At 39.2% G+C, this 26,844-nt stretch overlaps 1 protein-coding gene across 12 annotated transcripts in view; it reads left to right on the top strand.

Annotated features, from left to right (window-relative positions):
• The window catches only part of CFAP20DC (CFAP20 domain containing), a 352,715-nt gene that overhangs the window by 250,775 nt on the left and 75,096 nt on the right, over positions 1-26,844 (top strand). For 9 of the 12 annotated variants that reach the window (XM_060308448.1, XM_060308451.1, XM_060308450.1 and 6 more), the window contains one exon: positions 3,104-3,198. In XM_060308448.1, coding sequence (XP_060164431.1) covers positions 3,104-3,198 — 95 coding nt within the window. Of the gene's footprint in view, positions 1-3,103; positions 3,199-7,396; positions 7,680-15,518; positions 16,309-26,844 lie in introns of those variants that run through there. The other 3 variants (XM_060308457.1, XM_060308458.2, XM_060308460.2) reach the window with 3 other exon arrangements.

A 26,844-nucleotide genomic window follows, 5' to 3' on the forward strand; every position in this document is an offset into this window, starting at 1 on the left:
ACTGGTATGAGTGATTTCCTGGATATATTTTAAGTTGAAAAAACGAAAGTGCAAAAGAGTAATTATAGTGTGCTACCTTTTACATTAGAAAGATGAGGAATGAAAAAAACAGACGTGTATCTGTTGAATTTTTGCAAAAAGAAACAGAGACACAAGAACTAATGCAATTAATTACCTCTGGAGGAGTGGGTGGGGATGGTGTTGAAATGATGAGGGGGTGGAAACAGACTGGAAGGGATGAAGGAAATCTAACTCTTACTGAATATGCTTTTCTGTAAAAGTTTGCCTTTTGAACTGTTAATATTTTACCTACTCAAAACTACAAAAGTAATAAAAATCAAGAATGGGGAGAAAAACTTAATGCAAACAGAAGCAAATGATGCTAACTATATTTCAAATTAAGAATATAACCTCACTGAAGAGGTAGGAAAACTAGCCTAAGTAAATTTTGAACATGGTATTTTAACTAATGAAAAAAAGAACCATAAACAGAGAATCCTAGAGAGTAGGTTTGGGGTGTTTTATTGGTTGTTTTGCTTTGTTTGACACCACTTTTGGCGTGTTCTGTACTTCAGAAAGTAAGTAAATATACTGAGGCTAATGGGAGCCAGGTTCCTCAGTGTCAGAAAGGAAAAAGGAAAGATGAAAATGACTCTGTGGTATTATATTAGTATTAGAGGAAGCAATGTGACCTCATGGTTATAGACCAGGGGCCGACAAACATTTCTGTAAAAGGCCAGATCACAAATATTTAACTCTGTCATCATAGCACAAAAGCTGTCATAGACAATATGTAAAAAGGTGAACGTGGCTGTATTCCAATAAAACTTTATTTATGGACACTGAAATGTGAATTATATATAACTTTCATGTGTCATGAAACATTGCTATTTTAATTGTTTTCAACCGTTAAAATATATAAAAACTATTTTTGGTTTGCAGGCCTTACAAAAACAGGCAGTGGGCCAGACTTGGCCCATGGCCATAGTTTACCAACCCTTGATAGAGAGATGATGATAGATAGATGATAGATAGATAGGTAGATAGCAAATGTGATAAAATGTTTAAATTGGAGAATCTAGGTGAAGGATATATAGGAGTTCTTTGTACTCTTGAAACTTTTCTATAAATCTGAAATTACTTTAAAACAAACAAAAATCACAAAAAGAAAAACTCTGTACTTTCCATAGCTACTGCTGACAAGAAAAACATTAACCAAATCATTGGCCTAAGAAGTAATGTCTTGCCTTTTATAACATCTGCTTTTTCCTGCATGTCCATGGACCACGGTAGATGCTACTACTGCCATCGTTTGGAGTTTCTAATTTGTCGCTGGGGTGTCATCATATGATAACATTATTTTTCTCCTGTTCATCTTTGCTCTCCATCTCTCTTGCCGAGTAATGAAGCCACTGGGCTAGTAATTTGTATGTGACCTTGTAATTTTCTATAATGTAGGAATTTTTTGGTCTGCTATAATTAAATGGACTAAGTAAAAGGTGCTTATCAGAAAATGCCCCATTAGCTTGGAAGTCTGTGACAAATCCTTTCTGATGTCCTTAATGTGTTATTATGAAATTCAATTACACAGCAAGTTCACCTTGCTTATTTTACAAGCCATAATCTAGTGATAGCTAAGGTGAGCAGTGAGTGAAAGTATCTTAAAATAATACAAATAGGAATTGGATAATTTTTACATTAAGATCCTTTTTATACAAGAAGAGTAAATGGCTTGCAAAGAAAACTTCTATTGTATAGACTTGAAATCATTCTACAATCCTTGGCTGGTTTAATTCCAGCAGAATCCACTTCCTACCTTGGTTTATCATTGTGGATACAGCCATACTATGATCTTCACTGATAATGAAGATGATAGTGGTCATAGCTGAAATTTTTTGACAGCAGCTCTGTACCCAGATCCATACCAAACGTTTTTCATCCATTTTTTTCATTTCATCTTAACGACAAAACTCTGGAGTAACTATTATTATCTCCTTTTTATACATAAGGCTTAGTGATGTTATAAGTGACTTGGCTAAGTTCTCACATTTCAGAAACATGGTGCCAGGATTGGCCTGGGGAGCCAGTGCTCTTAGTTACTGGTCGGGACTGTCTCCCATTGTAGATAAAGACAGCAGGAAATGCAGAAATTTAGAGAGAAATTTTTTGGTCATGAGGACATGTTCCTGTTGAGAAGAATAAGGTCAATGACACAGCCTGCTTATATCAATGCAAGAAATATAATTCGCTTTGGAAAATCCTTCACATTCCCCTTCCTGCTCTGTTCCCGTGAAGAAGCTCAATAGCAAGTTTACAGATGAGAAAGGGTTGAAGTAGAACACACAGTGACTCATGCCTTCAGGATGTCACTGACTTATAGCACACCCACCCAGGTATCTGCTAGAGGGAGCAGAGAGACAGGAAAAGAATGGAAAGAAGGAAAGTAAAGAGACTGGGAATGAGCTTGGAAGTTGGAGGCAGAGGGACGGGGAATGTAGGAGGTGCTTTCTGAAGTGGCTTTGCCCCCATTCATACTGGGAGAACTGAAGTATTGAGCCACTCAAGGGCCCAAAGGCCCTCACTCTTCCTTCTTTTGTCCTCCCCTGCCCTAAAGCCCCAAGTGAATGCATACCAGCTCCCACCATCATGGCTGGTCCATGACAGCTCCAAGACTAACTTCTCTTTTGAATCACCAAATGGACTCTTGTCATCCATGACATGTAACTTTGTCAGGCTTTCTTATCCAGAGGTCCTAAGGAGCTTTGTCTCTGCTGCATTTCTTCTTAGTTGTTGAAATAATTTTCTTAGGTGAGAGGAGCTGTGCTATAGTTGACGATCAACAGTAATAAACTTTTGAGAGGAACAGTCATCATCATTTAGTTGGTGTATTTATTGAACAGCTAGTTAGTTAAGTAATCAACTATGTATTTACAGATTTATAAAACTGAATATTAATTTCTGGACATCTTATTCTCTGAAATATGAAGAAGGGAAAAATGGTTTTTTGTGGAAGCCCCAGGGAGTTAAAAATCCAAGAGAAAGGTAAAATCTCTATATGGAATTACAAACATGTGGTTCATTTATTTTCTTCTTTTCTTTTTAGGGACTGGTTAAATATGCTGAGCCCACCGATTGTTCCTCCCAGTCAACAGCCAGCAGAGCAGCATCAGGATTCTTCCGGAAACTTGAGTGCTCAAGGTGGGAATATGAAAAACACCAAGCATAAAAAATAAAAATAATTAACTATATATAGAGAAAATCAGTCACTTTGAGATGCCACTTTTTTTTAAAATGCTGATCACTTAGGCTCACACAGCCAAAATGAGGTAATCTGTGCCTCATTTTATAGGATTGTAGGTGCTTTGCAACTAAAAGGAATTTAAAAGAGAAATTGTCCTTGTTCTCCTGAAGGTTAATCCATGGGCAAAATATAGTTCAAGGCGTAGGAGTATGGCTTTGGTGTCAAATTGACCTTCATCTGAATTCCAACTCTAGCAATTCCTGCTGTGTGACTTTTATGAATTTCAGTTTTGTAAAATAAGACTAATAATAGATGGTGCCCACCTGCAAGTTTTTCATGAAGATTCAGTGAGGTATACTGTATATGAAATACTTGGGATAGCGCCTACCAAATACCAGTTGTTAGTATTATTATAAAGCAGACCCAATACTCCAGCATCACAGAGATCCATGTTTTCGTTAATACAGAGGTACAGCCGTTTCATTAAAGCAAAGGCTGTCACAGAGCTTTGATGGGTAGTATTAGTAATAGAAAAATTAGAAGGAAGCAGGGATGAAAATTTGCCTGGGGTTCTCTTTGTTGACGAGAGCCACAAAGATGACCATTTAGTTTCTGACTGTGAGCAGGGAACGTAACTGTCAGGAGTGTGTAGAGGAGGGACATAAAAGAATCTTCGTCAGACACAGAGGGGTTGAGATGGGAAGGGTGAGGGGAACTCTAAAATGCATAGCTGGAGTGACAGACAACCTCAGAGCGGGACTCCCTGAGATAGCTTTACAAGTTGGAGTATAAAGATGGAAGCTCTATATCTACGGTTTAAAAAGGGGGGGGGCGGCTTCCCTGGTTGCGCATGGTTGAGAGTCCGCCTGCCGATGCAGGGGACACGGGTTCGTGCCCCGGTCCAGGAGGATCCCACATGCCACGGAGCGGCTTGGCCCGTGAGCCATGGCCGCTGAGCCTGCGCGTCCGGAGCCTGTGCTCCGCAACGGGAGAGGCCACAACAGTGAGAGGCCCGCATACCGCAAAAGAAAAAAAAAAGGAACTGAAACCAGTATAAATTACTCCAACAAAGGCGCCAGGGTTTTTTTTCCCTAATTGCCCCAGGGAGAAAGAGGAGCATCCCATTTTTCTTCAGGTATGGAGAGTTCTGAGTGAGAGCTCATATATCTGAGTTGTGCATTTTGGTTGCCCAAGGGATGGAGATGTCGCTGTGATTTACTATCTGAAATAGATGATGCCCCTCAAATTGAGACTTTTTAGGGGTGTACATTTATAATTGCTCATAATAGAAAAACAGAATCTTGCGTGTCAGGAGGAGACCTTGCTGTGAGGGAACAAGTAATATTTTAAGTATCCTAAATAAGCCGCAGGAGAGTGTGGTCTTTAAACAAAGGCACCCAAGATCTATAGTGGTGATGAGTGGCTGAAAGGATGTCTTAAAGTTGCCATTGCAAAGTGATGTTTTGGCAGCAGGGGCTCAATTATGTTGAAGGTAAACAGAACTTGCATGGAGGACAAATTAACAAATTAAATTCCAAGAACTGTAGAAATGTTCTGGCCAATGTTAACCAGCTCTGGCACCCCTTCTCCCTGTCACCCTAGATTTCCATCTGGTATCCCTTTCCCTCTTCTGATAAACTTGGATAGTTTGTAGTTAATGTAAACCAAAACCATCAAAAAGTAGTGTTTCCTATTTGCTTAATCTTTACATGTCATTGGCTTAGTTTTAGACAACGTAGCATACAGTTACCAATATACTGAGCTAGTGTTTCCATCTGTTCTTATAAAGTGTTTGACAAAGAAAAATAATAGGCTCAAGCATCCAGTGTATACCATCAGAAGGAGAAGGGAGGCACAGTTGTGGGTAGTCTGGGACTCTTCCTGAGTTTCTGTTGCACAATACCATTAACTCAGCACCTAACATATGCCAGACACTGTGCTCAGTGGTTACATTTAGTCCTCACAAGTAAGTCAGACAGAGAAATACAAGTATCATGATATCACTTATATGTGGAATCTAAAATATGATAGAAATGAACTTTTATACAAAACAGAAACAGACTCACAGACATAGAAAACAAATTTATGGCTACTTAAGGGGAAGGTTGGGGGGAGGGATAAATTAGGAGTTTGGGATTTGCAGATACACACTACTATATATAAAATAGATAAACAACAAGGTCCTACTGTACAGCACAGGGAACTGTATTCACTATCTTGTAATAAACTATAATGGAAAGGAATATGAAAAAGAATATATATATACACATACACATAACTGAATCACTTTGCGGTACACCAGAAACTAACACAACATTGTAAATCATTATACTTAAATTTTTTAAAAAAAGAGAATGTAAAAAAGAAATTTAGTCCTCCCAGCAGTACCATGAGGAAGATACTAATTTTGTATATGCAGTTGTTATTTTTTACAGCTGAAGAAACTGAGGCAGCAAGGTCTTGAATAATTTGCGTAAAGTTAGTCATTGGCAGAGCTGGGATTTAAACCCAAGCAGCCTGGCCCCAGAGCCCAACCACTGTTTTTATTTTTTAATTTTTTTGGCTTTGAACCAAGTAAATAAATTACCTAATAAAAAAATACAATATATAAACCAGGAATTGAAAAATTACTTTTCTGTTGAGAGTTCCAATCGACAGGAAAACAAAACATCTCAAGGGCTAAGTAGCTAAGTCCTTTCAGAAAAAAGAAAAGCAGACCTCTGGTCACCTGTTTCAGGCCTGGACCTGCCTCCCCCAACCCCCAGCCTTGTCACAAATGACTGGTGGCCACACTCCCTCCAGGGGTTGAGTGGCTGAGGGGTGTAGTTGCCCGTGTTGACCAGATCTAGGGCAAGGCCAAGGGAGTGAGGGGCTGAATGAAGGGCAAGGTGACTAGAGTGCGGGACTGCCCAGCCTGGGTGGTCGCTGTGCCCACCTTCTCCAAGGCCTCTCGAGACGACCTTATCTGAGTAGGTCAGGCTCTCTCACCTCACCTAGTGCCTTTTCGTCACAGCCTTTTCACAGTTCGTAACTCATGATTCGTTTACTTGTCTATTGCCTTTTTTCCTAGGTAGCCTAAGAGTTTTTAAAAGCAGAGACTGTCAGTTTGCTCACTCCTAGATCCCTAGTACCCTGAAATTTCTGGCATATATTAGATACGCTGGATTCTCATTAGAAGGAAGACAGGAAGGGAGAAAGGGAGGAAAAAGAGGGAGAGAAATGTTATTCAACTGGTCATTTCTTATAACAACCTTGGAAGGAAAAATACAGGGTAATTCATTGAAATCTGACTTTCAGTTTTTCCCCCAAGTCCAATTTTTTGGTATATTAGGCATATTTGTAAAATTCAACAGTGAGAGTATTGAACTTAGACCCACACATTTTAGCAATTAAAACATTTATAGGTCACCTTATGCGGTGGCTCTTAAACTTTACTTATAAGCAATGAAAACTTTTCTGTCAAGTGAAATCTCATATGGAATCCCAATAAGTAAAGGAGTTAAAAGCAGAACTGCTCTGGGTGGAGTGGGAGTTATGGTCTCAGAACCCTGCTGTGGGGCCCTAATGAACCAGTTAAAAACACTAATGTAATTCATCACCCTCAATTTGACCTTGCCCAAGGTCAAATGCTCAATCAGAGTTACGATTTGGATCCAGTCTTCCTCCGCATCAGTGCCTTTCTGCAGAACCATTGCACTGGGATGTGAAGGTGGTTTTGAAGTCTCGTTCACAGGGAAAGAGGCTCTTCCATCTTCAGACTTCTAGGATAAACATAATAATAGCTAATGTTTATTTCATCTTCCAGTGACCCAGGCCTACATGTGCACTTTAATTCTCAGAATAGCCTACATAGGTATTCTCAGAATAGACATAGGTACTATTATTATCCCCATTTTACACATGGACACTGGTACTTAGAGCAAGGAAGTGGTACGATGAACCGCCACATCTCCATCAGAGATGGAGAGGCCGAGATGTATCCATGCAGCTAGAGGCATAACTGCTTTCTCACAGCAGGGAAAGATGGCCTAACCAATACGTAACTCTAGAAAACTTGCCCCAGCCCATACAAAAGTAAATGCATGCATTATACCTGGCCCTAGAGTCCCTTCTTTATTCAGTACAAATTTGTGTCACAGCACCAGTTTCTACTAGGCCAGAATGTCTCAAGTGTGTGAATTCCATCTGAAATGAACAGCCCAGCTCCCAGCAGAGCCAAGCAGCCAGCAGGAACAGCACTGTACTCCGCACCATTTGACTGAATGGAGAAACAGGCAGCTCTCAGCTGGGCCATGATACATTTGCCAAATATCAATTACCATGGGCACGGGTACCCTTAACACCTACGGAAAATGTGTTTTTCTGGAGACCGTGTGAAATGTAAAAATGGGACGTTAAGCTTTCAGAACTTACTCAAGAAAACTACCAAATTGACCTTTTGAAAATGAACCAGACTTCGCTCGAAGAATAGTTGTCAATTTGTTTTTGACATTTGTTCCTTTACAGCTATGACCCTTAAATTATTCATGCTTACCAGCTCCAAAATGGAATAATAATGCCTCTCTCTTCAGGCCTGTAAACCTTTTTTTGCAGGTTGCATGGATTTTGAGTGAGAAACACACTCAGAAGGGCTTTTGGAGTTGCCAGAGTCTCATAAAAATAACATTCTCATACCTTTTGTACAGCAAAGCCACAGAAGATATTCCTTTATGAACATTAATTAATCTCCCACGAGACATAAATAGGCAGCGGATGCTTATTTTATAGGTGTAATATCCAAATTACTATTCAAGAATTTATGGAAATCTCATGACGCCTCACAGCTAACCAGAGAGAGGGGAATCTGGCCGCCTGTCCTGGGTCCAACAGAGGAATCCTTTCATAGTCCTGTTTCCCGCCGTGCAATTATTTGACATTTACCTAATACCCTGAGTCTAAAAGCAGTCTTCCAAAATCTGTTTTATTAGTTATCGCACCAGACATTGTGCTTCATCAAACAACCGTGGTACCCACAGTGCTTAACATGGAGCCTAGGACATTGTAAACGCTGCATAAATATTTGATGAGTAGAATGAGTGAATCTTCTGCCCATGGGAAACAGGAGGATGATTTGGTCTACTTTTTGGATCTTCCCTGTATCTTGAAGATTTATTCAAAATGCAAAGGAGAACGTTCCCTAAAAACGCAATATTGACGATCAAAGTAATAATAGAAGCCAGCATTAATAAAGCACATGCTGTGTGCCCAGCGCTGTGTCGAGTTTTCCTGTGCGTTACCTCTCCGTGACTTCTCCTAACACTTACTGGCATAGGGCTGTGCTGTGTCGCCACTGTACGGGTGAGGTTAGGGTCACAGCCTGGGTCACAGCCCCACTGATTGTGGAGCAGAACACTGACCGAGGCCTGTCGCACTGGACTGTCCGCACCCTTAAGCCCCACACTGATAGAACCACGGAATTCCCATTTAGGTCAATAAGAACTACACAGCTGAAGTGTCCAGTGCAGTGTTTTTAATTTAGGTAGTTTTCTTTCTTGAGCCTTTCTGGATAAAATAGTACTCTCCTTAGAATTCTCCTTAGACCCATAGAGCCCCCGCCTCAACTCTCAGCTTGTGAAATGATTTGTTAGCATTTTCAGGCATACCTTTGTGATATTGCACATTCTGTTCCAGACCACCGCAATAAAATGAGTCTGGTTTCCCAGGGCATATAAAAGTTGTATTTACATTACACTGTTGTCTATGAAGTGTCCAATAGCGTTACATCTTTTAAAAGTGCATACCTTAATTTAAAAATACTTTATTGCTAAAAAATGCATCATCTGAGGGCTTCCCTGGTGGCGCAGTGGTTGAGAGTCCGCCTGCTGATGCAGGGGACACGGGTTCGTGCCCCAGTCCGGGAAGATCCCACATGCCGCGGAGCGGCTGGACCCATGAGCCATGGCCGCTAAGCCTGCGTGTCCGGAGCCTGTGCTCCACAACGGGAGAGACCACAGCAGTGAGAGGCCCGCGTACCGCAAAAAAAAAAAAAGCATCATCTGAGCCTTCAGCAGGTTGTCGTAGTAACATCAATGATCAAAGATCATCATAACAAATATAATAATAATGCAAAACTTTGAAATATTTTGAGAATTACCAAAATGTGACAGAGACACAAAGTGAGCAAAAGCTGTTGGAAAAATGGTGCCGTTGGACTTGCTCAACGCAGGGTTGCCACAAACCTTCGATTTGTAAAAAGCACAATAAATCGAAGTGCAAAAAAACAAGTTATACCTGTATGACATTCTTGAATCCAGATTCCTTCCCCTTCCCCTGTGAGGCAAGTAGTTGCCTTTTGGTCTCTGATTAACCTTGGGGCAAGGAAGTATTTTCTTATGCAGCTTTCAGGGTCTGGGGGGTGTCTCCTCTGCATAGAAGAAGTGATTAAGAGGGGGGCAGTCAGCCCTCTCACTATATAAAGAAATGCCTTCTTTTCAGTCATACTGGAAGTGAACCCTCTAGTAGAGAAGTAAACACACTGATGGGTGTCTGAGGCTCTCTCCTATTCCAGAACCACCCCCCACCTACTTATTCCCCAAATGTACAACAGAGGGGCCTTGGCCCAGATGTGGTCCTAGATTCCATTGCTGGAATTGGGATACATTTCCCCCTGGCTGCAGCGTTGCCACCTTGCCTGAAATCAGGCCCTGGAGATCCTATAGGCTTTGTAGGCTTCAGAGCTCAATAGTCTGACTAGGGACCTTCCTTCATGTGCAACAAAAAGCACTCAGAGTGGTAATTCACATATTTACAAGTGCACATATATGTCTTGTGAGGTATTCCCCAGCTTTGCTGCAATATAATTGACATATAACATTATGTTAATTTAAGGTGTACAACGTGATGATTTGATATACAAGCGCACATTTGAATCACATTTGTAAGTACAGACTAGCTGGAAAGAATGAAATTGCAAGAATTCCTAACTAATCATCCAAATTCTTCAATGTGTTGTTTTAAGTGGCATTTTCCAAGTAAAATATAGCCACGAGATTTTACAAAAGGAGTGATGTACTTATTTCCCAAATGAAACCTGAACTATAATCTTGGTATATCATTTGCCTTCCAAAAAACAATATAGCTTTCTAATAGAAGAAAGTATGTTTTCATCCTTTTTATTCCATTATTGGTCATTTATCTTTCTTCCATTTGAGGGCACATATTTGCTGAGAAACAAATCTCAACAGTTCACGTTCTCCAGTTTTAGTGCAAGTTAATTTTGCCCTACTGTGATATAAGTTGGTGGAAGAGTTTGCAAGCACCTGGTGCTCAGCAGAATCTTATCTAAAATGTCATCTTTATTGACCTGAAGGCTGACTGTTCCCAGTGGTGATCCGTCACCACTGAATTGTTTGAACAATAGTGTATTAGTATGCGCATAAAGATACAGTCCATCAGTTTTCAAGATCTATAAGAGAGAAAATGCATTCACTTGTAAAAAAAAGACAAAACTCCAGATGGCAGCGTCAGAAAATCGAAAATCAAGTACAGTGTCTTGATTCAGAGACTTTAAATCTGATAAACTGGTGCCACATCATTTATTTTCAAGCTTGAAGACTGAGCTTGTGCATATCGGTTTTCTATTATCTACAGTTAAAATGCGTTAAATATAGATAATTAAGCATTTATATTAATTGACTCAAAAGGTGAACTGGAGGAATTATCTGCTCACACTGATCTAACCAAGGGGAGGGCAGGTAATATTGCTGTGTTTGGTCTGACTCCGTTGGGTTTTCTTCTGTTATTGCCGTTAACCAGTTTCAAAGTGGATGAAGCTGAAAGTTTGTAAACAGATTATTATCTGAAAGGCAATTTTATTTCACCAGAAATGGCTTTATTATGTGCAGAAGAGTAAAAATGTAATTTGGACCCCTGTCCCGCTGTTCTTAGTCTGGTAGCAGAGAATGGTTTTATTTGTTAATTTGTCCTTTTAGAGTTTCTGTAGCCAGTCTTTAAATAGAGCAATTTAGCATTTGGGAGAAAAACGAACTCTTCACTATCCAAGAATATAATTGAAAATTACCCCATGCTCATGCACAATAATTACCTTTCAAAACATTTCCCATTGCTTGACATCACAGTGGTAATTGCTTAACAATACTATAATTTCATTACGTAGAGATTACAGTGGCAAAATGATGTAAGTTGGAGGCTTTGAAAATTAAGTTATAATGAAAACAAAACCATCTGTGCAAGTTTAAAGCACTTATTTCAATATAAAGTTATACATAATATCACCCAATTTTTGTATGAATGTCATTGTTGGTAGAGTTCTAAAATTCACCCATTTAAAGCTTTAGTACTAAAACCCACAAAACCTGCGTTAGTCCCATGGTTATAATGCATGAAGTTCCAGTTCTACAGCGATATGTGTTGGAACGACTGCATTTCTATAGCAGTTATTGCTTCAGTTTGCATGCATTATGTAGCCAGACCTCTACTAATGAATTGGATGCACCTTGATCCCTTTGCAGTTGGATGATAAAGACCCATGGCCCATTACAATGGTTATTTTCATTTTGAAAGGCTCCTGACTAGTTGTAAAAATGTATCGAGTTTTCTAATTTAATAACGCCAGCTTAAAATTTTATCTTTTTGGAAAGTACAAGCACAGAATGCACTAAACAATTATACAGCATATAACTCTTATGTGCCAGAGGTCAGAATTTCCCCCAATGTGTTGATGCAGTAAAAACAAGACATTGGATGGCAGATCTTCGAGAAAATTCAACTTATATTTATTTACCTCAGTAATATGTGGTTTTAATATCACACCTGATGGAAAAAATTAGTGTTACTTTTTTGAAAAATACATGATTTTTGATATAAGAACTTTTTATTTAAAGATGAATTAATTATAATATCCTGTATAAAATTAGTAGGGGACTTTGTGTTTCATTCAAACCTTTTTTTTAGTAGTAAAAAATCAAACAGATATAGTTTTGGGGTAGGGAGTGAGGTATAAATGAACATATCCCTCTCGTGTCTAACTCAGATATCTTACGTTTTCCATAATGATTATAACATTTGCTGAGTACTCACTGTGTGTGCTGACTGTTATCTTATTTAGTTCTCATAGGTACTATAACAGGTACTATTACTGTCCTTACTTTACATATGAGGAAACTGAGGCTGAGTAGTGAATTTTCTCAATGTCCCACAGCTGTGAAATGGCAGAAATGGGATTTGGACGCAGATCTATCTGACTTCATTGTCTAAATGTCATTCTGCCTGTCTCTGTGAAGTCTTTTCTTTATATTTAAGCTTTATCAGTGCTGTTCTGAGTTACTAAAAAAGCTGTAGCCTATAGTTAAGGATTTATTATATTGTTATTATTCTTAATAGTAATAGTAGTGATTATTTATTGAACAACTACCGTGTGCTCTGTGCTATGCATATTACCCAGTGTCCAGCTTAGTCCACAAAGCCCTATGAAATAAGGTTATTCCCATTTTAAAAAACGAGCAAACGAAGGTTCAGTGAGGCAAAATAATCTGTACCCAGCCTAAGGGCATGCAGGTGGTGAGCAGCGGCGCTCCCATCCATCCCCAGGCTTGTTGGATTCTAGAGCCCAGGGATGCTCTTAGCCACTCCCAGTTTAACTCCTCATTAATCTTTAGTAGCTGTTTTTGTTTCATGTGTGTATGTCACATGTACAACTAGGCTGTCTCATCCATAACCAGACTGCTCAGTCACGTAGCAAGCACACAGTGGTTACTTATTGATCACCTGATTTTGTTCCGTTGACTGAAGTAGCCCCAATATGAAAGTGTTGATGGATTGAATATCTGAAAGTAAAGGACATGCACACTCTCCTTTGAGGTGCAGAAGTGGCCCAGGGGATCATCTTCAATATGAAACAGCCACTTGAAAAGCATTCCCACCCTCTCCTACTTAGAGGAGGAGGGTGGAGGCAAGGCCCTAGGGACCACTCTTAAGGTAACAATAGAAAATAAAGGAAAGGCAGCCTGCCTTCTCTGGGTTCCTGTTCTTAATCAGAAACTGTGCAAGGTGCTCAGGTCAGCTACCACTATCAATGTGGCCGTTAGCTGTAAGTCCTGACATATTTCAAGGATGCAAGAAGCCACTGCAGCCAAGAGTCACAAAAACTCATCAAAGGCACCATAGAGATCATTGGATCTGGCCCCCTGTCCTACACAGGGTTCATCTACAAAATCTCATACAAATGATTGCCCCAGTCCCCGCTTCATCCTCCCTAGAGTCCACGTTCCATTTCCTGGTCAGCTCCAGTGTCTAGAAAATTTTTCCTTGTGCTGAGCCAAAATCTGGCTCCTGGTAACTTTTACCCATTGATCCTGTTGCTTTCTCTTGGAGCCCCACAGCATCGTCTTAATTTCCCATTCATTTGCCACCCTTTATATATGTGAAGCCAGAAGGGCTGTTGTCACTTCCATCAAGCTTTCCCTTTTCTGGAGTTAATAAGCTCAGTTCCTTTGGGCCTGTTGAGCTAGTTGCCTCTGCCCCTCCCACAAGGACTGTCTCATCTTTGTCAGTGGTTTTGGAAATATGAAAAATCAAAGTTCTTTTGTTTCCAAAACTGATGTCTTTAAATGTAGGACACCTTTACAATTTTTTACTTTCCATATTTAAATCCCCATAATGTAATAGCTTCCAACTGAATGTGTTACACCAGTATTGTGTTAACAATAAGATCGAGCAGGTATGGTCAAAAGAACACTGAACTGGGAATCTGGAAACCCAGGTTCATCCCTGACTCTGCCTCTAACTCACCAAGTGACCTCAGATGAGCTGTTTAACTTTGCAGACCCTGTTTCCCTCATCCATCAAACAGGCACGATAATTCCTGCCTCTTTCACAGGATCATAACAGTCAAATGAGCTACTGCATGAGAAAGTGCTTTCTAAACCATCGAGGGTTGTACTATTTGAGGTGTTACTAAGCAAGGCAGATGAAATCATTCTTCTGTTAAACCCCACTTTTTAAGAACTGCTGGCACTGCGTGCAACTCACCAGAGAGTCCACTGATTTCTTGTTTCCCCCAGATCACTGCAAACTCCTTGAAAACAGGGCCTCTCTCTTATATCTTCATATCCCCAACACCTGGCTTGGTGCCTGGGGCAGGGAAGGATCACGTTAAATGTTTTGGGGTGGTTAGAAGAAGGATGGGCAGAGGAATGGCCGTGGTACAGTTTCAAAACCCTACTCCACCATTTTGTCACCACTCCCTTGGCCTTAACTCCAGTTTGTCACTGTCCTGACGGTGTCCATGCACCAGCTTAATCTGATTTGGGCTGGGTAAGGTGAGGTCCCACCACCACCACCACTACCACCGCCTTCCCTTCCTCTGGGCAGTGACGCTTAAGATCCCAGCTTTGTTTCACAGTCATTGATTCACCCTTTCAAAAAGTACTCAGTATTTACTGAGCCTCTGTTCTGTGTCAGCCCTGCCCATGCCCACCATCCCCTCCAGAACTGACCCTGGTGAGCTTGTAGCCCAAAGGTTTGGTTTTCTTTGGTCCTTAGTAGCCTGTGCTAAGGAAGAGAGACAAGTGTTGTCTTAATCATCTGCTCCTCCCTGAGCCTGCTCTGGTCCTCTCCAGCTGAGGGAGGTCTTGCCCTCCCAGCCTCCAAGCCTATTACATGGATTTTGAGAAGTACTCAGAAGGCACTCGCTTGCTAATGCTAGTGATGGCATCAAGTACATAAGTAATGAGCACAACACTGGGCACACACAAGGTGGTCAGGAAATATCTTAGTAAAGCTTTTTTTTTTTTTTCATTCCATGCCATTTGTTGAAAACCAACCAAACCTTGCTAACTTTGCTGATTACTTAGGCAGTAGGTGTTCTCTTCATCCAAACCACCTAAATAGCTGTCACAAGAAAAACAAATCAAGCCATGTTCATTTTCCCAGCAAATGTGACAGATCTTGCTAGCACTAATAAAATTACAGATCATCTGACATTGTTTTCCATTTGTGTTCTATGCTTTGAGTATCATATTTCTAAACATTATTTTAATTCATGTTTATTTGGTAGTCTTTTTAGGTTGTATGAATGCGGATTGAGCTCTTTATTAATTTGCACTGTTTGGCATCTGTGCAGCTCTGGCCCATGAAGAAGTCTAGAGCTGTGATAATCAAATTTTGAATCCTGTTCAAGTATCCCTAATCCTCACAACTCTTTAGTCCTTTGGCCCTCTTCCTTAATCCTTTCTTCTCCCTGCCAGTTCTCCATGCTCGTTTTTCTTGTGCTTTATAGCGAATCTGGCCCCTGTGATCACCGTTTCTTCTCCGTCTTACACTGCAAGTAGAGCGTTATCACATCTGCAGCGCTCCTCCATTCTAGCACTGACATCCTGCCTGCAAAGGACAGTCTCCCAGGAAAGATGGATGATTCCTGCTTCCTTGCCCTTCTCTGTTGCAGTTTAAGAATTACGGGCCAGGCCAACAGCTAACATGACGGTGGTTCCCCTTCCCACAGGTGGAGAAGACCTGAGGGTGGAAGAGGACGAGGAAGTGCTGACTCTGCTGTATGACCCATGTCTGAACTGTTACTTTGATCCCCAGACTGGGAAATACTACGAGTTGGTGTAATGCCTCCTTCCAGGGCAAAGAATGGCCACCCCCGGCGGAGCAGGATAGCAGTTCTGACTGGCATCACAATGCATGTGTTGGCCAGGCCCATGGAATCAACAGTAGCTAAGAGAAATGAAGTTAGTTTGTACATAGTGTTCAATGTTAAGACTACCTATGTTCTTTTTGTAGATGGGTGTGATTTTTTGGAACTGTGAAGGAATTAATACAGAGATAAGATTTTAGAACTTTGAATTGGTTCTTATTTGTTGGTTCTCATCCTACATACAATTTTGTTTATTTCGTATAATTTTATGTAAACGAATTAAGAGTTATTAATGCAAATTTTTTGTAGTGTTAATCTGTAAATGATTGCTTGATATACAGAAAATGTATTCTTGTTTAAAAGATATCTGGGTACCTTTTATTTTATTACCTATTTGTATTAAAAATAAAGTATGATGGTCAGAAGAATACCTTTTAAACTGATTCTTTTTATTTACCCCACTTTCTTTACCAGAATATTCCTAGATGGTATTTACCTTTCCTTAGATTATTAGAAAAAGGATTAACTGTGAAGTAGTCAGACTTTATGACCATATTTTATTGGTACCGACCTTGCTATTTCCATTTCATTATAGTTCATCCAGAGTTTGCCAAAGACCACAACATTGTTAATAACTTAAGCTGCTTAGCTCTGTGCTTTTTTAAAAAATTTTTTACCAATTATCTCTGAATTCTAATAATATGATCCAAATCTAGCTCCATGGATCCAAATTTAATAAGAAGTCACCCATTTGAACATGCCACATACCTCACCACTTCTGTGACTTGGACCTGGAGAAATGGAGGAGGCTTCCTTTGGTCTTTAAGAATATGTCACTGTAACTCTACTCACTGCATCACAAGGAAGAAAATCATGTGCTTCCTGAATTCGAGTAGACCAGCCTTGAATTGTATGCCAAGTATATAAATACTGAGCTCAAGGAAGTACTTTTTATATTATATTTATATTATCTACCACAAGGTCATATTTTACACTTTGTTTGTTTAAAAGGAGGAGCTTCAATTTCTGTTGAGATTTCTATAGAAGAATTGAAAAACAGAAATAGATGTGCTTCACACTGCCAATTTTAAACCAAAATGGTAGAGCCAGATTACTTGGAAACTCATTGACTGGGCTATATGGCTTCACTTATCAAATTTTGCTGCGTATGAGAATCTCCTGGGAAGTTTATAAAAATACTTCCATGCCCAGGTTTCACCCCCAGAACATTTGATTTGATTGGTCTTGGGTGCACCCTGGGCATTAGAAAATGTTAAAACCTCCCCTGGCAATTCAAATGTGTAGTCATGCATGAGAACCACAGTTATAGATTAGATCCAGTGTGATGAGAGGGCACATTTGCCTCATGGCACATGTAGCAGTGAGGAAAAGTTTATATTATTATTAGTTTCCACTTTCAAGACCTGGATTTCTACTATTCTCATCAAATGTGTACTAAACATTATATAAATTGACTATTGCAAATGGATCCTGAAAAAAATAATACAATTCAATATGGAAATACATCTTAAGATAATTTGGTATCAATTTGGGGATTGATTCAGTTTCTTGTTCCATACAATTCAGGATGCAACTTGTAAGTGACATTAAGTCTTAAATCTCTAAATTATTATTTAATTACAGAGCCTAGGAATTATAGGAAAAAAACTGTCAGCTGATTTGTGTCATCAAATCAATAATTTAGCTTCCCTGGCAATTATAATTTCTCTCTCTTATTAATTTAGTTTTATTTTCTGTTAAAGGAAAAATACTGACAGATGAAAAATACATAGACACTTGCATAATAATTTGCTGTATTGTATTTCTCCATATTTTTAGGTTAGCTTCATTTGAATCCGTCATTTCAGCCACATCTTGATTTTTTTTTGAAGTACAAACTGTTTAATAACCAAGGATATGTAGTCACAGACTGTACAACCTGAAGGACGATTAATTAAAAGAACTAATTTTAAAATTGCCCTTTGGCTTTATTTAAAAATCTGGCTGCTGAAAGTTTCTGGATTGTTCTTTTTTAAAAACTGTCTAACTAAAGCTAGGTTTAGTCCAGGTGTCCTCCTGAGACTCTCAATCATCAGTCAAAATGGCCAGAATAATGATTAAGAATCTCCTATCTGCATATGGTTGTACTGTAGGCTTTCTATTTCATACATCATTCATTTTGCATTCCAGAAGAGTTAATCATAAAGAGCATTCTTCTCAAGCAAATCCTATTTTCTCTTTTTCTTCCATTATAATAGTTGTGATAGAATCATCTAATTGGGCCTAGGAAGTACAATCAAGATCATTTCTTTAAACTCTGATTTTATAATTGAGAAAAATGAGATTCAGATTGGGAAGTTAATTATCCAAAGGCAGTTTGCAGAAGGGAGAATGGAATCCATGACTCCTCACTTCCAACCCAGTTCTTTTCCCACCCTGAGGGAATTAAGATGAGGATTCAAGTGACAGTGTTAGGTGGACATCACAGTCACTGTACAGTGGCCGCTAGAGGACACTAGAGCCTGCCAGGAGTTTGGGTTCTCTGTTTTCATTTAGTGTTTTCTTCTCTTTTGTTTGTGTAGATTCTTCCTTCCATATTAGGCCTTTTTATACTTCAAGGATCAGCATTTCCCAAAGTGTTTCAAGAAGCAAATTCCACTCGATGTTAATAAATTTAATGGGCGTGGGGAAGAAGCGCATGGTCAATGTTGGAAAATACTGGAGAAGCAGAAATGGTCATTTGTCTTTACTAGAGAAATTCTCAATGGCTTTAGTAGCCTAGCAAGCATAGGGAATGTCCAAGGAAGAGTAAATATGCTCAACTTTCTCTGTCCTCAGAACCCTTGTTCAGTAGAGCATCTCATGGGGCTGATCCACCCACAGAAGCTCCTTTGAGAAATGCTGCAGTAGATCACTTCTCCAGTGCCGATGAGCCCTGACTCCACCAGAGCTCCCAGAAATGTCTCCCTGGATTGGTTGGCTGGTTGTGTGAGAGTGTGTGTGTGTGTGTGTGTGTGTGTGTGTGTGTGTGTGTGTGATTTGGCAGTGAGGGTGGGGCTTTTGCTTTTTGTTTTTCTTTTGCCCAGATATTTCACAGACCCCTAACCATACTGGAAGATCATCCTCAGACTCACTTTTCATCTAAAATAAGGTATGCTGAAGCCTGAACTTTCCTTCAGTCAGAGACTTTGGTCACCTAAGATGAAGAAATTTTCTTTCTCCACTCCCATTTACCATTGCAACAAAAAGAATAAAATACCTAGGAATAAAGCTAACTAGGGAAACAAAAGACCTGTATGCAGAAAACTGTAAGACACTGATGAAAGAAATTAAAGATGATACCAACAGATGGAGAGATATACCATGTTCTTGGATTGGAAGAATCAATATTGTGAAAGTGACTATACTACCCAAAGCAATCTACAGATTCAATGCAATCCCTATCAAATTACCAATGGCATTTTTTATGGAACTAGAACAAATCATCTTAAAATTTGTATGGAAACACAAAAGACCCCAAATAGCCAAAGCAGTCTTGAGGAAAAAAAACAGAACTGGAGGAATCAGACTCCCTGACTTCAGACTATACTACAAAGCTACAGTAATCAAGACAATAGGGTACTGGCACAAAAACAGAAACATAGATCAATGGAACAAGATAGAAAGCCTAGAGATAAACCCACGCACCTATGGTCAACTAAGGAGGCAAAGATATACAATGGAGAAAAGACAGTCTCTTCAATAAGTGGTGCTGGGAAAACTGGACAGCTACATGTAAAAGAATGAAATTAGAACACTCAATAACACCATACACAAAAATAAACTCAAAATGGATTCGAGACCGAAATGTAAGACCGGACACTATCAAACTCTTAGAGGAAAACATAGGAAGAACCCTCCTTGACATAAATCACAGCAAGATGTTTTTTGATCCACCTCCTAGAGTAATGGAAGTAAAAACAAAAATAAACAAATGGGACCTAATGAACCTTCAAAGCTTTTGCACAGCAAAGGAAACCATAAAAAAGACGAAAAGACAACCCTCAGAATGGGAGAAAATATTCACAAACAAATCAATGGACAAAGGATTAATCTCCAAAATATATAAACAGCTCATGCAGCTCAATATTAAAGAAACAAACAACCCAATCCAAAAATGGGCAGAAGACCTAAATAGACACTTCTCCAAAGAGGACATACAGATGGCCAAGAAGCACATGAAAAGCTGCTCAACATCACTAATTATTAGAGAAATGCAAATCAAAACTACAATGAGGTATCACCTCACACCAGTTAGAATGGGCATCATCAGAAAATCTACAAACAACAAATGCTGGGGAGGGTGTGGAGAAAAGGGAACCCTCTTGCACTGTTGTGGGAATGTAAATTGATACGGCCACTATGGAGAACAGTATGGAGGTTCCTTAAAAGACTAAAAATAGAATTACCATATGATCCAGCAATCCCACTACTGGGCATATACCCAGAGAAAACCATAATTCAAAAAGACACGTGCACCCCAATGTTCATTGCAGCACTGTTTACAATAGCCAGGTCACGGAAGCAACCTAAATGCCCATCGACAGATGAATGGATAAAGAAGATGTGGTACATATATACAATGGGATATTACTCAGCCATAAAAAGGAACGAAATTGAGTCATTTGTTGAGACATGGATGGATCTAGAGACTGTCATACAGAGTGAAGTAAATCAGAAAGAGAAAAACAAATATCGTATATTAACACATGTATGTGGAACCTAGAAAAATGGTACAGATGAACCGGTTTGCAGGGCTGAAGTTGAGACACAGATGTAGAGAACAAACGTATGGACACCAAGGGGGAAAAGCCGCGGGGGTGTGGTGGCAGTGGTGTGCTGAATTGGGCGATTGGGATTGACATGTATACACTGATGTGTATAAAATTGATGACTAATAAGAACCTGCCGTATAAGAAAACAAACAACAACAACAAAAAAGCAACTAATGTTAAACTTTCTTTGGGTTATTTGTATGGAAATATGTTAATATAAATGTTTCAGACATTACATTAAAAAAAAGAAATTTTCTTTCTCATATTTTAAATTATTCAAATTTATAACTATAGGTTATACAGTTAACTTACAACAAAGGATAAATCTAAGTGAAAGTCCATCATGAATATTGGAGCTTTACATCTTAATGAATATTTTGGTTCTGGTTTGGGTGGTTTTAATATAATTTAGAATCACGTTAAGTCAAAATAATTTGACTTATAAGAATTAAATAACCAATAAACATGGTCCACAGATAACACTAATTTTTACTGCTGACATATTCTTCTGTAGTTAATCACGTGTAATCCTGTGAAGCATTACAGAAGTGAAGTGTGAGAAATGGTATTGATTGGTTTTCATCAGCCTAACTTATCATTGTCAATGTTTATGCTGAACCTGGCAAGATTTAAGCATATAAACTTGCTCCTAATAGTAATAAGTATTGCTGCTATTTTAACCTGTGGATCAGGGGAAATTATCTCTAATTTGTAAAGAATACTTCCAGAGGCATTGGGCAGGGTGGGGGGAGGACCCTCGGGACCTTAATAATTGAGATAAGCACAATACGGAATATTTTACTTAAGAATTCCAGGAGAGGAAATTACTGTTTATTTATTTTTGATAATATGTCACTCTGAAATATAATTTCTATTAGTAATGGAGATTCAATAATCTATAAATAAATCCTGAGATGGGATTAAAACCATACCTAGTTTTGCTTTACAGCTTCCTAAACTCAAGATTATCTTAAAGAAAATCAATCAAAATTTCACCCTTTGTTCTTCCAACTGCATGCAAAAGTGATTCAGACATTTCAAACCCTGAAGACATAGAAACCTTTTAGCCAACTCAATCGAAGAGAGCTTTCCTTTTTCTTTAAAACCTTTAGGTGGTCAAAGAAATTGATAGTGTCCTATTGTGGGCTAATTCTAGTAAGCAGAATATCTTTTTACCCCGAATTTTTGTCTTGTCTTTGAATTTTGATATCTAAATATTTCTAAAATTCATTTAGGTATCTAGATCTCCACAACATTCTTGTAATACCTTTCAATTCACTTATTTCAAAAGGTTTTAATCCTTCTAGGTCAGGTACTTCTCAAGAACATCTGCCATTATCAAAAGAAATTTGACAAGAAAAAAATGGTGGCATTATTTGTTAGCTAAGCATAAGAATCTGTGGTTGTTTCAAAGTCCACATAAACAGAAAAATGATTCCAGAGCTTCCTGTTATAATTTGCTCTTATTAGCAAATACATTTCCCTGGCAATGACTATAGCCTTAATTTAAAAGCGATATCACTGTTTTCATTTCTCCTATAATTTTTGAGCTCTCTTTCCACGTTTTGCCAGTTCCTGCTTTCAGTCTAATCTGAAAATTCAGCCCTGCCTGCACATTGCATTATCTGGAGACTCTAAAAAATGCTGCTACCTGAGTCCCACCCCAGGGAATTCCTACCTCCTCTAACCTGGGCTGTGACCCATTTAAAAGCAGCCAAGGCTGAGACCTAACCAATTCTCATTTCTCCTTTTTACCTCTCCTGTTTACTTCTGGTGCTGCCAGAATGAGCAGTGTCAAGATTCCCAAGGGCATATGGTGTCAATGGCTTTTGACAATTTCCATCAACAAACTAACCGTCCCTTGATGGAGTTCATCTGTGGGCTTTAGCCCATGTGGTTGATGACCACTAGAATGGAAGATAAGACTTTTTTGTTTTGCTTTCTTCACTCTACTTTGTATACATTTCAAGCTAAACTACTCATTCTGCTTCCTGGGTGTCAGATTATATTTTATGTTAATGACCATATCTAGGTTCCAGCTTCCAAATCAGCAAAGGGCGGAAGGCTTGTCGAGTGACTGTGGGAAAGTGATTGGAGCCTGTGTCTAAAGACCTTGAAATTAGTCATGTACGCATGTCTGGGTGTATATTTCATAACTAGAGTCCATCAGTGCACAAAACCATTCATGACTTGGTATCACTAAGTTAAATACTGTTAAGAAGTCTTGGAGTCTTCCTATTTGTAGTAGCTTTTAGTGAGTCGGATGTATTTTTCTTCCACATAAAAACACCATGTTTTTCCAATCTGAGCAAAGGTGAAGAGCAGTAGCTTTCAATGTTCCTGTATGTATGGCATATTTCTCAATATGAGACTACAGAAGAGGCACTAGAAATTAAAAACCTTGCTTAAATCACTCCCTTAAGAGACATAAACCTTTTGTAAAGTCTGTTTTCTACACAGCTGTGAATGCGAGGTGCTTTGGGCTGTGAAGAACTTAAGGTAGTTGCTGTACAGTGAGGTGACACGGTGCAAAAAAGAAATGGAAAGGCTGGGAAGGGAAAGTAAGAATGGAGGTTGAGAAACCAGTAAGGCTTCTTACCAAGTCAACGGGGACTTGGAGGACCGTAGGTCCTGGCCCAAGAATCTTTGCAGAGCAAAAGTGGGGTGACACCCGTTTGTAGGGTGATATTGTAGGTTGGTTTTTTCTAAAATTTTAAAGCACAATTTTACCCCAGCAATCTGGAGAATTTGGAGACATCCAAGATACATATAAATAAACTACCTATGAAAAAGTGCTTAGCACATAATCAGCACTTAGTGTATGTTCACTGTTGTGGTTATTATTTATGTCTGAGCCTAGTGGGCCAAAGGCTTTCAGATTTGGACGTTATGGCATTATTCCTAGAAGTATGAATGGTACATATATATGTAAGTATGTAAGTTAGAATTTCATATTTTGCTATAAGACTCAGCTTTTAAAAGTGTTTTGTCACTACTCTGAAAGAATAGAAGCATCAGCTCCTTGCAATAGGCCATTTAAAAGAAAAAACAACTAACAATTTTCTGAGAATTGAGAAAAATAAAGCCAATGCTGATTACAGATTTAACACCCGGGGCCATGTAGTTGGAAAATGGACGCTCCAGAAATTCTTCAAAGCTGTATTTATTTAATATTTGTAACAGTTCGGGTCTGATCCAAATAATTGGATGTATGTTCAAGGTTTTTACTTTTATTCTTCATGGTGTGGTGTAGGATTATTCAAAGCAGTCTTTCTAGCTCAACTCATTTTATCTGTTAATATACATTATATCTGAGGACGTATGAAGAGTATTGGAATAATTAAACTGTATTTGTTTAAACAGAGTCTGGAATCCAGATTTTGCATAATTTCAGTGTGTCTTTCTTCCCCGTAGGCTGCATTAATAAGGTTTTCTAATAATTGGATAAGATAACGTGAAGAAGTTATAGAAATAACCATTTTCAACTTTGCCTTTATTTTCTATTTGGAAGGTCAGCCATCCTCTACAAATGTTTCTCCCCAAATTTCTAAGCAGAACTTCGTCCGAAGTTATAGATACTACAGAACAGTTCACCAAAGAAATACCAATGTCTTCAAAACCCATGCTTTTCCACCCCTTTTGGTGGCGTTTGCTGCCTTTGACAACGGAGAAAAGGAGGGAAATTCACAATCCCCTCAGTAGCTGTTTTCACTACGGCTTTCATGCCACGCTGGGTGTTATAAACCCCTAAGGGTGAGAAGCGGTTTTCCTCCTGACTCTCTTTACTCTCCAACTAATTCCAGCACCATCAGGTTTTATTTCCATTTCCAATACCAAGCTGTAAAAAAAAAATTGTGCACGTCAGCCTCTAAAACTATGTGCAATAAACTTCTCGTAATGCTTTCTGACATTATAATTTCATCCACCTGAAGTGATAAAGGGCATTTAAAGCATCTCTTGATTAATCCTAGATCACCCGAGGTTCTGGTGTTGCTCTGCCACATGTTCACATCCCATCTACAGCTTTATCGTAACAATTACTGTTTCAGGTTTATATGCAAAACTCAGTGGTTTTTTAAAATGCATTCTTACCATTTCTACTGATCTGAATTTGACAAATACCTTCAGATTATACATCGAAGGAAAAACTGTCTGTTTTTTTTCATTTAACCTAGTGATTCATTGGGGCAGACTTCGGACTATGACTGCTCAGTAGTTTATTTTGCCCCAGGAGTTCTATTCTACCATTACCCTGGATGAAAATGACTCTCTTGGCAATTGTCCTTATCATCTTTATTGTCATCACTACAACCACTTATTGAGCTCTCACTGTGTTCCCAAACATCACAGTGAACTGCATGTATACATTTTCTCATTTAACCCTGATAACAGCTCTTTGAAATAGGCATTAGCCCACTTAATAAATTAGGAAACTGAGGCACAGACAGGTTCAGGAACTCTCCTGAGTGATAATACAGGGACCTATTAGGACGGGCTGACATCAAATCTCATGCCTTACCTGTGAGCAGCAATGGTTCTTGTGCTGGCCAGAATCTATGTTGCTTATTAATGGAGGAAAGTGTTCATCATGCCACCTTGCTTCCTGCTTAGATGTTATCCATGGTTGCAGGTTGAAAAATATTTTTTCTGTTTATCTGTTGTACTTTATACTTTAAAAAAAAAGTCTAATTAAAAAAAATTTTAAGTTCATGAGAAATTTACTACATATTTCTAAATACATTTTAAGGTTATTGATATTTTTTTATATTAGGAGCATTCCTTCCTATTATCTACATACTTTGTAAAGGGGAAACGCTAGACATGGGGTGCAGGTATCATTTCAAAAATCTATTTCTTCTCCACAAGGCATCCTTCTTACTCTTCCCTTTCCCCTGGTGTTTCTATAGTAACCTGGCATCCCTCAGCTATCACCTTTTTGTTGGCACTAAAAGATGACTTATAATCAGTCCTACACTTGTTCTGAAATGCGCCTTTCAATTCGTAACACAACAGATAGTGCGTAAGTTTATCTTGAGTTAGACTCACATGTTCAGAGGAGTGAAAATATCAAGAAATGAGGTGCTGTAAGATTTAGCTTTCAGTTTCATAGCTAATAAAAAAGAACCAAGCTGGTTTCTGGGGTCTTGGGAGTCAACCCCGGCCCTTCACACGCATTACCTTCTCCTACTGCTTTGACCATGAAAACTATAACTGACCAGGGATATAGTCACATCCAAGAAAGGAAACTTTCAGAAACTTCTCTTTTCTAAAGTCAGTGTTTGGGGGGTTTTTCCTCCTAAAAAGCCTCTAGCTCTCCCATCTGCAAAACAGGATATGACAAGGCTTTTTTGACACATCAGTAATCAAATAAATTCTATACTCAGAGCCTGTCATGGAAGCAGAAGAGCCATTCGAGCTGAGCCTCATGATCACAAAGTCCCTCACGTTATCTCCAAGTAGGATCAGACACACCCTCTCAGGGACACTCCACAGCCTCCAGCAGAGAAAATGGTCCTCCTTCATCTTCAAAATGAACTCCTGGGCTTCCCTGGTGGCGCAGTGGTTACGAATTTGCCTGCCAATGCAGGGGACACGGGTTCAAGCCCTGGTCCAGGAAGATCCCACATGTTGTGGAGCAACTAAGCCCATGCGCCACAACTACTGAGCCTGCGCTCTGGAGTCCTTGAGCCACAACTACTAAGCCCGTGTGCCACAACTACTGAGCCTGCGTGCCTAGAGCCCATGCTCTGCAACAAGAGAAGCCACTGCAATGAGAAGCCTGCGCACCGCCATGAAGAGTAGCCCCCGCTCGCTGCAACTAGAGAAAGCCCGCGCACAGCAGCAAAGACCCAACGCAGCCAAAAATAAATAAATAAATTTTTTTAAAAACTGAACTCAGATTACTGAGCCACCTCACTTGCGGTGTATGATGAATTACTTTTTAAAAAATAAACTCCTTTATGAATACCTCAATTACAATGCATTTGTCATTTGCGAAGTTTAAAAGAGTTGATTGTTCAAATGCAAACATTCCAATTCATCAGACCAGCTCCGTTCATAATTTTTCTCCAGCCATAGCCTCCCCTATCTCAAGCGATGGCAAATACGCCCTTCTGGTTACTGAGACCCGAAAACGTGGAAGGAACCTTGAT

This window comes from Globicephala melas, chromosome 11 (assembly GCF_963455315.2).
Source record: "Globicephala melas chromosome 11, mGloMel1.2, whole genome shotgun sequence".
In the NCBI taxonomy this organism is placed as follows: Eukaryota; Metazoa; Chordata; class Mammalia; order Artiodactyla; family Delphinidae; genus Globicephala; species Globicephala melas.